This window comes from Pararge aegeria, chromosome 9, assembly GCF_905163445.1.
Source record: "Pararge aegeria chromosome 9, ilParAegt1.1, whole genome shotgun sequence".
NCBI lineage: Eukaryota > Metazoa > Arthropoda > Insecta > Lepidoptera > Nymphalidae > Pararge > Pararge aegeria.
Window position 1 is genome coordinate 10,566,835 of NC_053188.1, and position 14,170 is coordinate 10,581,004.

The 14,170-nt window shown below is 36.5% G+C and overlaps 1 protein-coding gene across 1 annotated transcript; it reads right to left on the bottom strand.

The window, feature by feature from the left end:
- Nucleotides 1-1,932: 1,932 nt before the first annotated feature.
- Nucleotides 1,933-13,420, bottom strand: LOC120626249 (alanine--glyoxylate aminotransferase 2-like). Its single transcript, XM_039893661.1, has 10 exons — nt 13,292-13,420; nt 12,241-12,308; nt 10,888-11,006; nt 9,883-10,117; nt 9,429-9,522; nt 6,714-6,928; nt 5,188-5,407; nt 3,886-4,130; nt 3,417-3,588; nt 1,933-2,115 (listed from the first exon to the last, which is right to left on the bottom strand). The coding sequence occupies exons 2-10, from the start codon at nt 12,300-12,302 to the stop codon at nt 2,026-2,028; spliced, it is 1,452 nt and encodes a 483-aa protein (XP_039749595.1). The 5' UTR covers nt 12,303-12,308; nt 13,292-13,420; the 3' UTR covers nt 1,933-2,025.
- Between the last annotated feature and the right edge of the window lie 750 nt (nt 13,421-14,170).

Consider the following 14,170-nt stretch of genomic DNA (forward strand, 5'->3'; position numbering starts at 1 on the left):
TTAAGTTTTGAATTAAGTAGGTACTCGTTTCTGTCTTGCTTCTTTTCTATATAAAAGGACGCAAAACTCAACGCTTTCTCAAAATGCTAGTTAGCTTTGTGTCTGTATATTTTTAATCTGTGGCCAGTATTTTGTTTTAGAACCAAGAACTACAAACTTGCAAAGCAGAAAAAATTGGGTATACTGCGATGAATATCTTTTGTTTTGATTTTATTTTCGTCTTTTCTAAGATATTTCTAGGAATATTGTAATTCATTTGATAATACAGCCCAGGTAAAAAATATTAAGACTAACGTGCTGTCCACGGGACATTCGCGACTTGCAAAGCGAATTTGACCGAAACATATATATATGAGAATATGCAACGGGTATCGGCGACCGGCAGCGGCGCGCAATGAGATTCAAAATTTTACCTTGTTACTATACTGTATATTATACCTTTTCTGATATTCAGCGAACATGTAAATTTAATTTTCAATTTACCTACTTATTAATTTTGAATTGTTCGCAAGTATCTTTACTGTTGGTATTTAATAAATGTTTTTTATTTCAATTTATATGAACTGTACTTATTATTTATTCAATTTGTAGGTGAATAAAATGCCAAGGAATAGAAAAACTATGAAGTTGATAGCCGAGGCTCTAGGACAGTGTCACATCGCAATTAGTGAAACTACAACGAAAGCTGTTTTACCTACCTCTGTCTCAGAGTGGCCAAAATTAAGGCAAAAGGTACCAGACATTTTTTTACACAAACCAGCAGATTTTGCCCAGCATGTGCACAAACTTTTATCTATGGGCATAAAATTCAATCAACCATATCTTGGTCGGTATTATACTAAAATAACGTGTCCAACATTTAATGACCATAAAGCTCTTGTAATATATTTTGAGAAGAAACAATTACCCTTCAACACCTTTGGAAATCCAGCAAAACGCAAATTGAAAGCTGTTATTAGGGGTCTCCCGAAAGATACTGATTTGAATTTGCTTAAGACTGAATTGAAATCTCTCTCTATACCAATAGTGCGGGTGCATAACATGCAAAGATTTGAAAACGTTAAGAATCGTACATCTCTGGTACTAGCTGTTGTTCCTTATAATGATGATGGAAAGAAATTGTTACAAGTGAAGCATATTATGGGGCATGATGTTACAATGGAGCCACCAAATCCCAAACCAAAACAATGTTACCGATGCCAAATGTGGGGACACACACAACGATATTGCCATGGCCAGGTGAAATGTGTGAAATGTGCTGGTGAACATATCTCTAAAAAATGTGAGCGGAATCCTAACACGGAACAACCTAAGTGTGCTAACTGTGGAGGGGAGCACACTGCAAGCTACAGGAAATGCCCATGCTGCCCAGACTCCCTGGAGCACAAACAAAGCCAACTCATGAAACACAATCGAATGCAAGTCCTGTATAGGAAGCCAGATTTAGTTACTTTGGAGAATTGTGATACTCTTTATAAGAACATTTTGTATAAACCTGATTTTGACTGTTAAACAGTATGACTGGATTTTGTCACTACTACTCCGACTTAATCTTAACTGCAAATTTTGACACCTATTTATAGAAGTATTGTCAACGTTTACATTATAAATTGTGTTTAATACTTAAGCAACTTGTCTTACTATAAAATAAGAGCCTATTTATTTCTTGGATCTGAGTTATAGATGTGCAGAGTTAGTCAGTGATGTTCTATGGAATATCTGTTTTTTATAATAATTACCTATATCATATATATCAGGAAAATGTTACCCAGTTTGTGATAACAAGCAAATAATTGTTGATCATCACTGGAAGCAAGCCACTTAATAGACTAAGAAATGATATTTTCATAGTTTGTGTATCTTAAAGAAATAAAACTTTTGAATTATAAGCATGCTTTTAATATTATTATTTTAATAAAAGTAATCACTTAAAAATATTTATTTATAAAATGCAACATACAAATATCTTATTATACATAATTAAAACACTTATTATTCGATAATACTCTTGAGATGTTTTCTAGATTAAAATGAAACTCCGGTAACATTTTGTAGACTACTATGTGGTAACACCAGATCACTGCTTTCCAATTCTCTTAATGGAGTCACTCGCACCTGTAAATGGAATTAAAATAAAAATGTATTGAAAGTATAGAAGTAGTATCTAAAATAATGCTGAAGCGTTACTGTGGAGGGATATACAATTATTACATGAAAATGAGTATCTTACGAAAGTTTACATATATACATAGATCATAGGTTGCCTGCTTGTGGTATCTATTACCTCTATTTTGCCCGCTACTATCTTACACTGCATCATCACTTACCAGTAGGGCTAGCATGCACACACAAGATAATTATCTCTACCCATTAAATACTCTTATTTCACCTATATATTGACATATATTTACTTTTATTGAAGAGATAATGAATAGACATATCACTTTCGTGGCGCGCATCCTAGCCCTACAGGTGAGAGGTGAGATTGCAGTAAAGAGCTATCTCGTAGTGGAATAAAAAAGGAGATAAGTGAAGGTAATTTTCTGACTTCGAGCATATAAAAATAAAAAGGTAACAGTTCCATCCCATCCTCCAATTCTATATAACTGACATATGCTCTATCCACGGATATAATATGTATACCTTTAACCTATTTACTTTTCTAATCCCTTGTCATCTTAATATCTTCATATCTGGCTAGCCCGCTACCATCGTAAACTGCAACATCGCTTACCACCTGCAGGGTTAGCATAGGCAGGAGACAAAAATTATATCCCCCGATTATATATTCTGACAAGGGATTTAATTAACGTGTCAAGTTTACCCCCGTTTATTATTACACATTCATTATTTGGATATTATTTCACTTGTTCTCCAATGCTCTGAGAGTTGGTAAATATCTTCTGATGATGCTCTGAGCCAGGCAGGTGAGCAGTCAAGGGCTTATATGAATAAAAGGAAACTGATTTAAAATGTATACTGCTTTAAGTGATCCCTCAATTCTAGCTGCTATAAAATCATCATTGCTCATTTGTAACAAACAGTTAGGTACCTTATTTCTAAACTGAAGTCAAAATAATCGAAAAAATTTAAGTTTTAAAAGCTAAATTCGAATCCAAATTCAAAATTTCTTTATTCATGTAGGCCTATCACAGGCACTTATGAAGCGTTCATACATATATAATGTTTACATAATTGTTAGGGAATGGTGATAAATTCGTTCACCAATTTAAACCTAAAGCTACGAGGGATGTTCCAAACGCGCCCTGGTCTAAGAAGAGCCCACAACAAACTTAGCCGGGTATTTTTTTTTGTTGTCACCATCTAAGCTATGAAGTTAGATCAATTCACAAACAAGCTTTTTTATCGTTTAAGCTTGCTAAATATTGTAGGTATAAATAAGTGACATTAGGTACCTCAAGCTGTACTTTCATTGGTAGACTGTTTCTATCCAATTCAGCAAGAATTCGGTCGAGTGTTTCAACTGCTTTGTCAGCATCTTGCGTTGTAAAGACCATAGGGGGTTTAAATTTCAGCACATTACTATCTGGTCCATCTCTACTAATTAGGATCGATTCTTCACGCATCCTGCAATTAAAATATGTATTTAAGTACATACATTAATAATTTCATGTTTGATTTTCTGAAGGTAAGATTAACTAATTAAACATCTTGAGTCATTCACCGCACATATGTTATGTGCCAATTTAGTTTAGAATAAGTTTAGATAGTTTTCTACAACAGAATTGACTAAATTGTATCTATAGATGAAAGGTAAGGTAAAATCTGTTATTATTGAAACGCCTTCAATACAAGCGCGTGGTCTTAGTACGGTCGTCGGTCGGGCCGAACCACTAGCATGAATATGGAAGTATGGGTAGGTACCGATTCACAATGTGCTTTGCCTCCGCCGTCGCTGCTGTCCTGGTCTCTCGGTCGGTGACCAGCTCGACCCCAACAAACAGCCCTCTTCCTCGCACATCACCGACCAATGCGTGTTTGTGTTTAAGACCCTCGCAGCGGCTCAGAAGGTGGCTTCCGACTCTGGCCGCACGCTCCATCAGATGTTCCTCTTCAATTACATCGAGGACAGCATTGGCGATCGCACAGGACACTGGATTGCCACCGTACTATATGTAAAGATTCCATTATTCTTTTTTTTTCAACCGCTCACAAACAACATATTATTATCTTCCTACTACCTAAATATCAAACTCCGATTTTTGAAAAAGTTGCGGTTTGTGTAAGTAAAATATTACCTACCAAGGTAGGTATACTACCAGAAGGTTTATCTGGGGTTATGTTATGACTTGTTGTATAGGTATATCTCGGGAGAAATTCTGTACTAATATACCTAAAAAAAACGATTTTAAATTTAGTAGATAGTTTATAACCGTCTATCTGTACCTAACGATATTAGGTGCTATACCTACTGTATAGCATCTAATAAATACAAATGCCTGTATTATATTGTTCAGAGCCTATAAAATTTAAACATACCTACCCATCTACCTACACAGGTTTAGATCACTTTGATATTTGAGTAAATAGGAACCGCGTCTTGAAAAGTATGTAACAGCCTTCTTAGAAGCTATAGTTTCCTTTCCCAAGTAGGTAGGTAGCTAAACCTACCTAACCTAAACTTCGTTGAAAGTAGGTAAATTTGTAAAACTCGTAAAATATTTCAACTTCCGTAAAACTTGAACATTATTAAGAAAGTTACACAGAAATGCCAAACTACTTAAACGTCGTCGGCTAGATTAAAATTAAACTTCAAATAAAATTTTGTTTTTAAGCATAGTACCGAGAAATTGCCTAGGTACTAACGTTTGTAGTTAGTTTGATTTTATGTTTACATAATCTTTGGTTTTATATTATGACACGAATAACACCACTTGCAAAGTGTTATTCATGTCTTTGCTGTTATCATTTCGTTTTTTGAATTACAAATTTTTCTTTTAAGAGAGTCTAAGCTTATACCGTCTTAGACGTGCTGCTTCTATGCTAATTATTTTATCGGTCTTTTAAGAGGCACTGGGGTAGACAACGACAATTCCCTGACAAAGAAACCTAATAGGTATGTACATTAAACAAAATCCTGACCTGATCAAAACACTTCCATAGTGGAACATGCCAAATACTAGATCAAAGATAGACGAGGTAGCTGTAGTATAATTACATAATTACCGTATTAAAATATTCAACGCCGGTATCAGCAAAGCTCTTCGCGATCTCCGGCGTGGTAATAACTGCTGCCACCGGGTGCCCGTTCCCCATCGGTTTGCCCATCGTCACAATGTCGGGCACTACGTCCTGGGTCTCAAAGGCCCACATGTGAGTGCCTGAGCGTCCAAAGCCCACTTGAACTTCATCCGCGATGCAAACGCCATTAGCTTCTCGAACGTATCTTAAAGGTGAATTGACATTGATACTATCTATATTATTGCGTTAAAAAAAACTAGCTTTTTTTTTAGATAACACAACGCAGGAATAATTTTCTATCCTACTAATATAATAAATGCGAAAGTTTTAAAGGATGGATGTTTGTTAATTTCAAAACTACTTAACCAATTTTGTCAAAACTTTGCAGTTAAGAATATCACATACTTATTGCGTAAAGGAGGCGGGTTGATAAGAGTTCTTTGTCTTCCCATCGGCTGCTGGATGTGATATTATTTTTCATTTAATAGTACCAACCTACCTACACCATTATAAAAAAAATAGTTTAGTTAAAAATTAACACGGTGTATTACTGCACGGTAAGTATGGGCAGGAGACAATTATCTCCCCGGGGAAAGGATATAAATTTACCTTCTCTCACAGCTTAATCGGCAGGGATAATCTTCTATGCCATTTTCCCGTGGTTTAGCAGGTGGACACGTTAATTATATCCCTTGTCAGGGGATATAATCGGGGGATATAATTTTTATCTCCCGCCCGTGCTAGCCCTGCTGTAGGGCTAGCATGCATACCAAGAGATTATCGAGATAATCCGTCTACATAATTCTATCGTGGCGCACATGCTAGTCCCACAGAACACATAAAAATGTTCACGCCTATGGAGCAATTGGTACGCGTAATGTATTTTTTTGTCTGTACTTTTATCTAGAGTAGACGCGCTCATTGAGCCAAAATAAACTAGTATAATACTCATATACAACGTGTAAAGGAAAACCGAAATATTACTTCAGTCTTTAGAACTACCTACATTATCTACTGTCTCGGGACCGGTGGTGCGCGTCGCATTAATTGAGAGTTTTTGATATTTAAAGTCGGTACTCAAATTGTATTTTTAATTAAGTAATTAGGACATACCCAATGTTTGAAAGTTTTTGACGATGATCTTTCGCTATAACATATCCGCGCAGGGTGGCAGGAATGAAGCGACAAAACCATTTGTTTCTCACTAAAACTCAGATACCAACGCAGACATTTGTCTTTATTGATCCGCTACTTTTCGCGGGCATCGATTTCCGGCAGGCACCTCTAACTGTTCGAAGTTATGTGCGGTTTTAATTTAAGTAATGAATATCACGCGCTTAAACGGTGAACGAAAACGAAATGAGGAAACCTTCATGCCTGAGAGTTCTCCGTACGTTCTTAAAGGCGTACGAAGTCTACCAATCTGCACTTGGCAAGAGTGGTGGACTACGGCCTGAAGCTTCTCAAACTGAAAAGATGGTAATGGCTTGATGATGATGATGATAACTTACTCATAAACTTTTTTCATGTAGCCATCAGGAGGAATTATTTGGCCTCCACAGCTTTGCAGACTCTCAGCAATGAATGCGCACACACCATTGGTTTTCTTCTTAATTTCTCTACAGATTCTTCCAACTTCGTCCGCATACATTTGCCCCAGTTCTTCGTTGCATTGTGAATCCCTTGGTTGCACATACTTTCCTCTGTACACATCAGGAACTGGCGCCTAATATAAAAACGACTTTATGATATAACTGCTGATTATATTCTTTTGTTTTCATGTTTTTCTGACTGGATAATAGATAATGTTATCACACCTGTATGATTAGTTACTATAAAATCCCAGTGGCCAGAGATTCCAGACATGGGTTTTTGGTCATCCGATTTTATTTGTTCTTGCCGCGAGAAATTCAGGAGACGTTTGCGGGCAATATTTTTTACAATGAGTAAACTTGAGTTTATATTTAAAAAGGGTGAATATTATCTTGGAACTAAACGGCCGGTAATATAATAGTGATCAGGTGATCACTGCAGATCTTGCCGGCCATCCTGGCAGATTTTATCAGCCAGGGTGAGCCGAGTTTTCAATCGGGTTTAAATCTGCAGATTAAATGCGAATAATGTACAGCGATAGAAAATAGAAATGAAAGGACCAAAGAGGCTTTAGAAAACCACTGCCAAATGTTTGGGAAAACACAAGAGGCACGGATCTATGCTCTCGTCTAGTGGGTTCTCAGAATAAACTCGAATTAGAGAAAATAATGTTACACTGTTAGTTAGTAAAGTTCAAATTTGTTGAGATCAAAATCGTTGACTATTTATCTGGCAACAAAATTATTATGTTTGATAAACTACAACCTTTTTGTTGGTTCAACCTGCCATTTTTATTTCTGTAAAACTATTCAATCGGCCAATGTCATCATTGCAAAATATCATAATTTCTCCTAATAACTATTTTTAACCGATCAACAGAAAAAGTTCTGGTTGCCATCATATTCTTTGAGAAGGCAATATGAAGAAAACGGCTTTCCGTGAAAGAATTATTTCGCTCAAATATATATGTGTGTCCAAAAATGATAAGAAACGCAATACATTATATTAAATTATAGACGACATGTAAAAAAGTTGCTCTGACAACGGCTCATAAGCATCAGACTTATTTGAACTTCAAAGGAGTACCACTAAGTTTACCGACGAAAAATGTTTCAAGTCGAGCCAAGAATGACCAATTTACCAACAGAGACCAGGTAGTGCCCAAATTAAGTTCTGGTCGCATCTAGGGCAATATATGGGGGTGGATGTCAGCGTATGGAGTAGGCGAGCTCGTTCTTCTTCCTTCAAGGGTAAACGCAACACACCGTATCTGTCTGTTTTAGAAGACAGTATGACCAAGTGTCTGTAACGTGGATCCACCTGATGAGGTCCCTGAGGTCAAATATGTCCAGGAAAATGCTCGCATGCACACTGCTTATACTGTGACTGAATTCTTCAACATGTATAAAGATGTAGTAGTGATACCCTATATCTTTATGCAAGATCCAACAAGATCTGCAGATTTAAACCCGATAGAAAACTTATGGGGTTTAATGGTCCAGCGATGGGGAAATAGAAATGAAAGGATCAAAGATGCTATAGAAAACAACTGCAGAATAATTTGGGAAGACAGTTGAGGCTCGGATCTATGCGCTCGTCTAGTGGGTTCCATAAGAAATAGGTTGCAATGTGTAATTGAAGTTAAGGGTGGTAAATGTCATTAAACTTATTCGTAGTACTTTAGCTCGTTATTTTATAGTTATCATTTTATTGTTGTTTTAATGCATTTTGTAATATAGCATTGATGGGATAAAAAAAAAACAAGTAAAACCTAATTCGATAGCATACGTCATATTTATTTAAATGTTAGCAGCACTGTTTTTTGCACTAGTATGTTGGCATAATGAACTCTTGCAGTACTAGTGCAAGCGAAAACCGACACCAAGGTAACGAACCTTATCATTCCGTGACTGTACAATGAAGTAGTGGTGCAAAGCCTGCCTAATCGCATTTAAGTTAAAAGAATTTAAGAGATTAAACTTTGTTCAATTAAATTAAGTATACAGGGGGTTTCGGGGGCGATAAATCGATCTAGCTAGGATTTATTTTTAGAAAATGTCATTTTATTCGTGTTTTCCGGTAATAACCGATTTGGTGCAGACGAAGTTGCACGGGTCAGCTAGTTTCATATAATGTGCGAATACAAATATAAATTATAATAAAAAGCAGACATAAATTCATATTTTGCTTATATTGCGTCGGCAACGCAATAACAAACTAAAGTTACCTAATAACACAAATAAGTACGAACACGACGTTTGCTCACATTTTCCCTAACGCAAAAAAGTTAATAATATTACCCCCGAAATATACCTATGACTTACACCACTAGGTAAGTAATTTGTAGCATAAATAATTATATGTAAGTAATGTTATTGAGTTTTCCTCAGAGTTTACTACCACACAAACGTCTTATTATTTACTGTAAAACATATAATATTAAGTAGATCTGAGTATGATAAATGAGGGGTTTTTTATTTGTAATTTTATTTTAATAATAAGCACAACGCATCAACCCGATTTTGAATTTCGTTTGAGAATATCTTTAAGAAGTTAGAAAGTTTAAGTCATAGTTAAAATGTGCGTAAACATCGTTATGGGCCTGAAATCGAGAAGGTGCATGGCGAACTCACCACATGAACCCACTCTGGTTTGTCGGGCCCTCCTGGTAGGTTCAGTTTGTAAGGCGACACATCAATCATAGACGTAAGATGGCCATGATACGCGCTGGAACAAACAGGCGCTAGTAGCACCCCAAAAACAATCCCGTCCTACCCCCATAAAATATTAACTTACAGTGACTAATTAACTATTCCATATCCATAAGAAGAAAATTAAAAGTTATAATATGTTTTAAAAACTACCGTTTGGCATTAATACTCATATTTATGCAATTAATTATGTGAACGTTATTAATTAATTCTAAGGCAATATCATTACGTTAGTATGTTCCATTATCACTGGAGATTATAAACTAGATCACGCCTACTCTTTATTTATAGCGCTTTGAAACTCTTGAATCTAATATTAGGAAATATTATATGTAACAGAACGGTGCGCACATTATTTATTAGCATATATACTTACTGGTCGAGTGTGATAACGTCTTTGTTCTTAGTGTGCACTCGGGCTAATCTCAATGCTAAATCATTGGCTTCAGATCCAGAGTTGACGAAGAAACATACTGAAAGTGACTCAGGCATTGTTTTGATAAGCCTCTCCGCGAGAATCACGATTTCGTCGTGAAGGTAGCGATTGTTTGTTGATATTAACGACATTTGGTTACGACCAGCTTCCACTACGTGCGGATGGCAGTGTCCAACTGAAAATTTTATCATAATAAATATAATGCCACCTAGGTAGTAGAAAATAATCTTACCTTTATATCATCAAATGCAAGCAGGATAAACAAAAATTAATTTAATATTTTTCCCACGTCATTTGAACCGGGTACTAGGCATCATCTTTAAAAATTTAAACTAATAACTACCTTATCGATTATAATTAGAGCTAATCGTGGTTAAAGAGATGTGGCTTTAATTTTAACCCAGTTATTACTGAAACTTTTTGTTGCACCGATAATTTCGAGTCTTTAAATTATCACTATAGTTGTGTTATGTTCAAGTACGAAAAATCCTAGTCCTCTAGGAAATTCGGAAAATGAGTGGCGTTCTAACGCCAAGTTTCACTAAAAGTATTTTGGCAAACACTGAATTTTATTGTTAAATGATCCTTTCTTATTAAAAATATGTAAAATAATCTTTGTTTATTTAAACATAAACAATTATAAGCGTCGGGTCGTTAACGGCGTTACATAAACAATTTTAATGTCGGGTAGTTAACACTTGATTAACGGCGTTATAAAGGTCAAAACAAGTGGGTTAAGTAACGCATTTTCAGTTTTCATATAAAATACACCAAAAAAGATAATTCAACACTATCTTCTTTTTTCCATTATCCCAATAATCGGTAGTTAGTGACCCCATTTAGTATGAGCCGCGTAAGGGCCTTACTCATAGACGTAAACTCCCCTCCGTTACTTACTTTAATTTTAAATAATTATTTTATTTTAAAAATAACTAGTTTACTAACCGTGAGCTACATTGTTAATGCAGTCTAGATATCTCTCGCCAGTTTCGTCATACATAAATTGGGCGATACCTCGCACTATTTTCAATGGAGTTGAACGAAAAAACAACTGGCAGGCGGCACTGTAACAAATTTATTGTTTCAAATCTCCACCCAGTTTCTGTACCGTAGCGATACAAGCAATTAATGCTGATAGATTGGAGCTGATAAATGTTAGGCTTAGTTTATTTATTGCCCTTTGAAAAATCGTTACGCGTTACCGTAAGCGACTTCCCAAATTCATGACACCACACTTCTTGTTAAATAAAGGAATTAAAGGGAAAAAGGGGTCGACCAACGCTGCATATACCGGCGAGGGGTCGCTATTCCGGCAATATGGGACCCTTATGTCCATCGGTTCTCCGAGCTATGTGCCCCACCCATTGCCACTTCAGCTTCGCGACTCGTTGAGATATGTCGGTGACTCTAGCTCTATTACCAATCTCCCCTCTCTAATCTCTCCTAATTTCCCCTCAGTTTTGACCACGTAGGTATACTTTCTTCGAGCATAGCTCACTCCATCGCTGAGTATACCAATCCTTAGCCTTCTTATGAGGCCCATAGTAAACAACCTCATTTCAGAGCCTTTTTAACATTTGTTAATGATCACAAATCTTGTTTGACAAGTAACACGGTACACCTACAAATTGCCAAATGAGTACAACATTGCCATTCATTTATCTAGGTACCTGAACATAAGTACTTAGTTTATTTTCCTGCCTTTTCTTGTATTGCTATATCTATCTTTTCGGTAAACCGAAAAATTGTGTTTAAAAAATATTAAAAATTACAGTAACGACTCATTGTTTTAAGTTGATCTATCGATATAGCACAAACACGTTTCTTTCACATTCCCTATACATATTTATTTTTTAGATTATTTCTTGGTATAGTGGCCATTACAAATTCCAACTGTCTGTTGTAATCAGCGTAACTATATGTACGTAGCGTCTGACACACCAACAAACAGCGTAGGTTAGTAATAAGACACGCTTCAGACCCTAATAATGGAGTATATAGGTTAGATAAAATGCACAACATAATATTATAAAATTAAAGATAAATGAAAATGTGGGTAAAACTTTGGTGGTCAAAAAATGCATCTAGATACGTAGCGACCTCTTACTATTTCAATGAGATAAGACGAGACAATGGGTATAAGTACGAGTAGGTAACCATTTTCTCGGACGTCATCTCATGCCGCATGTTAGCCACAAGTGCTAAATCTAGGCTGTATATCTAATGATCAGATATGTACAAAAGACTTAAATTATTTTTATTTGCTAGACTAGATCAATTTTTAAATAAATAACTTACCCGATGTGCTTTTCGCGCAACTTAATAGTTTCTGATTTAGGCATGGATTGTAGGTAAGCCATTGTAAGCTGGAAAATAATAGAAGTCACAATAAAATGTTATGTTTGCAGACATATTATCTAGTTTAGATAAACTAAATGCTCTTATATTACGTAGATTTGAATTTAACTAATATGCCTAGCGGACCTAGCCCCTTTTTTTCTCGTTGGGAAGTCCTCATGGATACCACCGCGCCATGAGGAGGCACGCTGATAACGTCGGACTCGTACCAACTAAAACCCCACGGTTTTCTAACCAGTCACCTGGTGACCGGCCCACGGGAACGCTTTCGCACACCTCCACGACAAAAGCGTACCTAGCCTAGGTAGGACGAATCGAAAAAGATTTTTTCCTATGGTGTAAGTAATACTATGATCGTATGTATATACGTTATTTGAGTGGATGTAGGGTTACTTAATAGGAAGACCTTCCATCCTCAAAAGCGAAGCGAGGGCCAGCTCCCATCGGTGTATGTAAAGGTACCAAAAGTAGTTTTCTTTGGGAAAGATTAAATGCTTAATTAATTATTTTCAATTCACAGATAGGCCAAAAGCCTCAAAAAAGGACTTATTTTCTGACGTAAAGACATTAGGTAAAGACAGCCAACTCTCCCAAAAACTTTTTTTTATACTTAAAAACGCGCAACACGCATAGATAGTCCGTTCAATTAGAAAAATTGAAAAACACTTACATTCTATTTTTAAAGTTCAGTGTTTTGTTTGTATAGTAAGTAGGTATGTCACTATAAACTAGTTTAAAGTCAATAATTCCAATTTTACGTTATAAGAGTAGATATTAGTATATATTGCGGATATAACTACCTGCCTACCTTAAAAGATAAATAAGTAAATAGTTTTAATTGATAACTAAGAACTGAAACTGTAGTTGCCTTCTTAATAAATTTGGCATTTGAAAGGTGCTGTAAGTTGAAGTGTGACAAAACACTGCATTACTATTTCGACGTTATGCCAGTTTATTATAAGGCCCCATATGTATAGAAAAAACATCTTACCTGCACCCTAATAAATAATAATAAAAGTAATAAGTAAATATAAGTAGGTGTGAACTGATAACTCTAATATTGTACCGATAAAGCGGCACCGCGGCGCGGGCACTTGTTGTGAGGCAATGCTGCACGAGGATGATTATCAACGAATATATACAGCAGGCGAGTCGCACACGCCCTCGGTACGTCCAATGAAAACAAACGAATTCATACTATCAGTGCAATGCGATAAGCGTACATGCTGCGAGTAGACGGCAGCCACGCGGATGATACGGCGTCATCATGAATTTGCCGCATGATTATTAAGGAGAAGTCAGCATTGTAATATTTCTTTTTTTTAATCAATACAAATACAATCACAAGAGTTAAGTGATGATGGAACTCATCAACTTGATTTGGTGAATGGGGCCCATCTTCGATCGCGTGTAAGTTAACCACGATTTAGTACCGTACTGTATGTGTTGAAAACGGTAGTAGACGGAACTCGGAAGCCAGAAGGGCGTTCCAGATCTTAGCGGTGCGTATTGAAAACTAGGAAGCGAAGCGCTTTGTGTCCGCCGTCAGGGAAACGTAGGTTAAAAACTTCAGACTTTGGAGCATCGTCGCAAGGTTGCCTGTCTTTCAGTATTCTATAAGATAGGTATATTTCGGAGAGTGTGCTCAAGAACTGTTTGATCTAGTTCCCCACTCACCTTTTTACCACCGAACCGCGAGGCACCGTATGGATCTGCATCCCTACGTGGTTGATTTACCACGGACGAATATGAAGCGCTTTGCATCTTCGATTCTGATTCGCACCGCAAGTATCTGGAATTCCGTTCCAGCTTCCATTTTCCCAAGTACCTACCTACCTACAGAATGAGCACCTTGAAATCAAGACTGAAT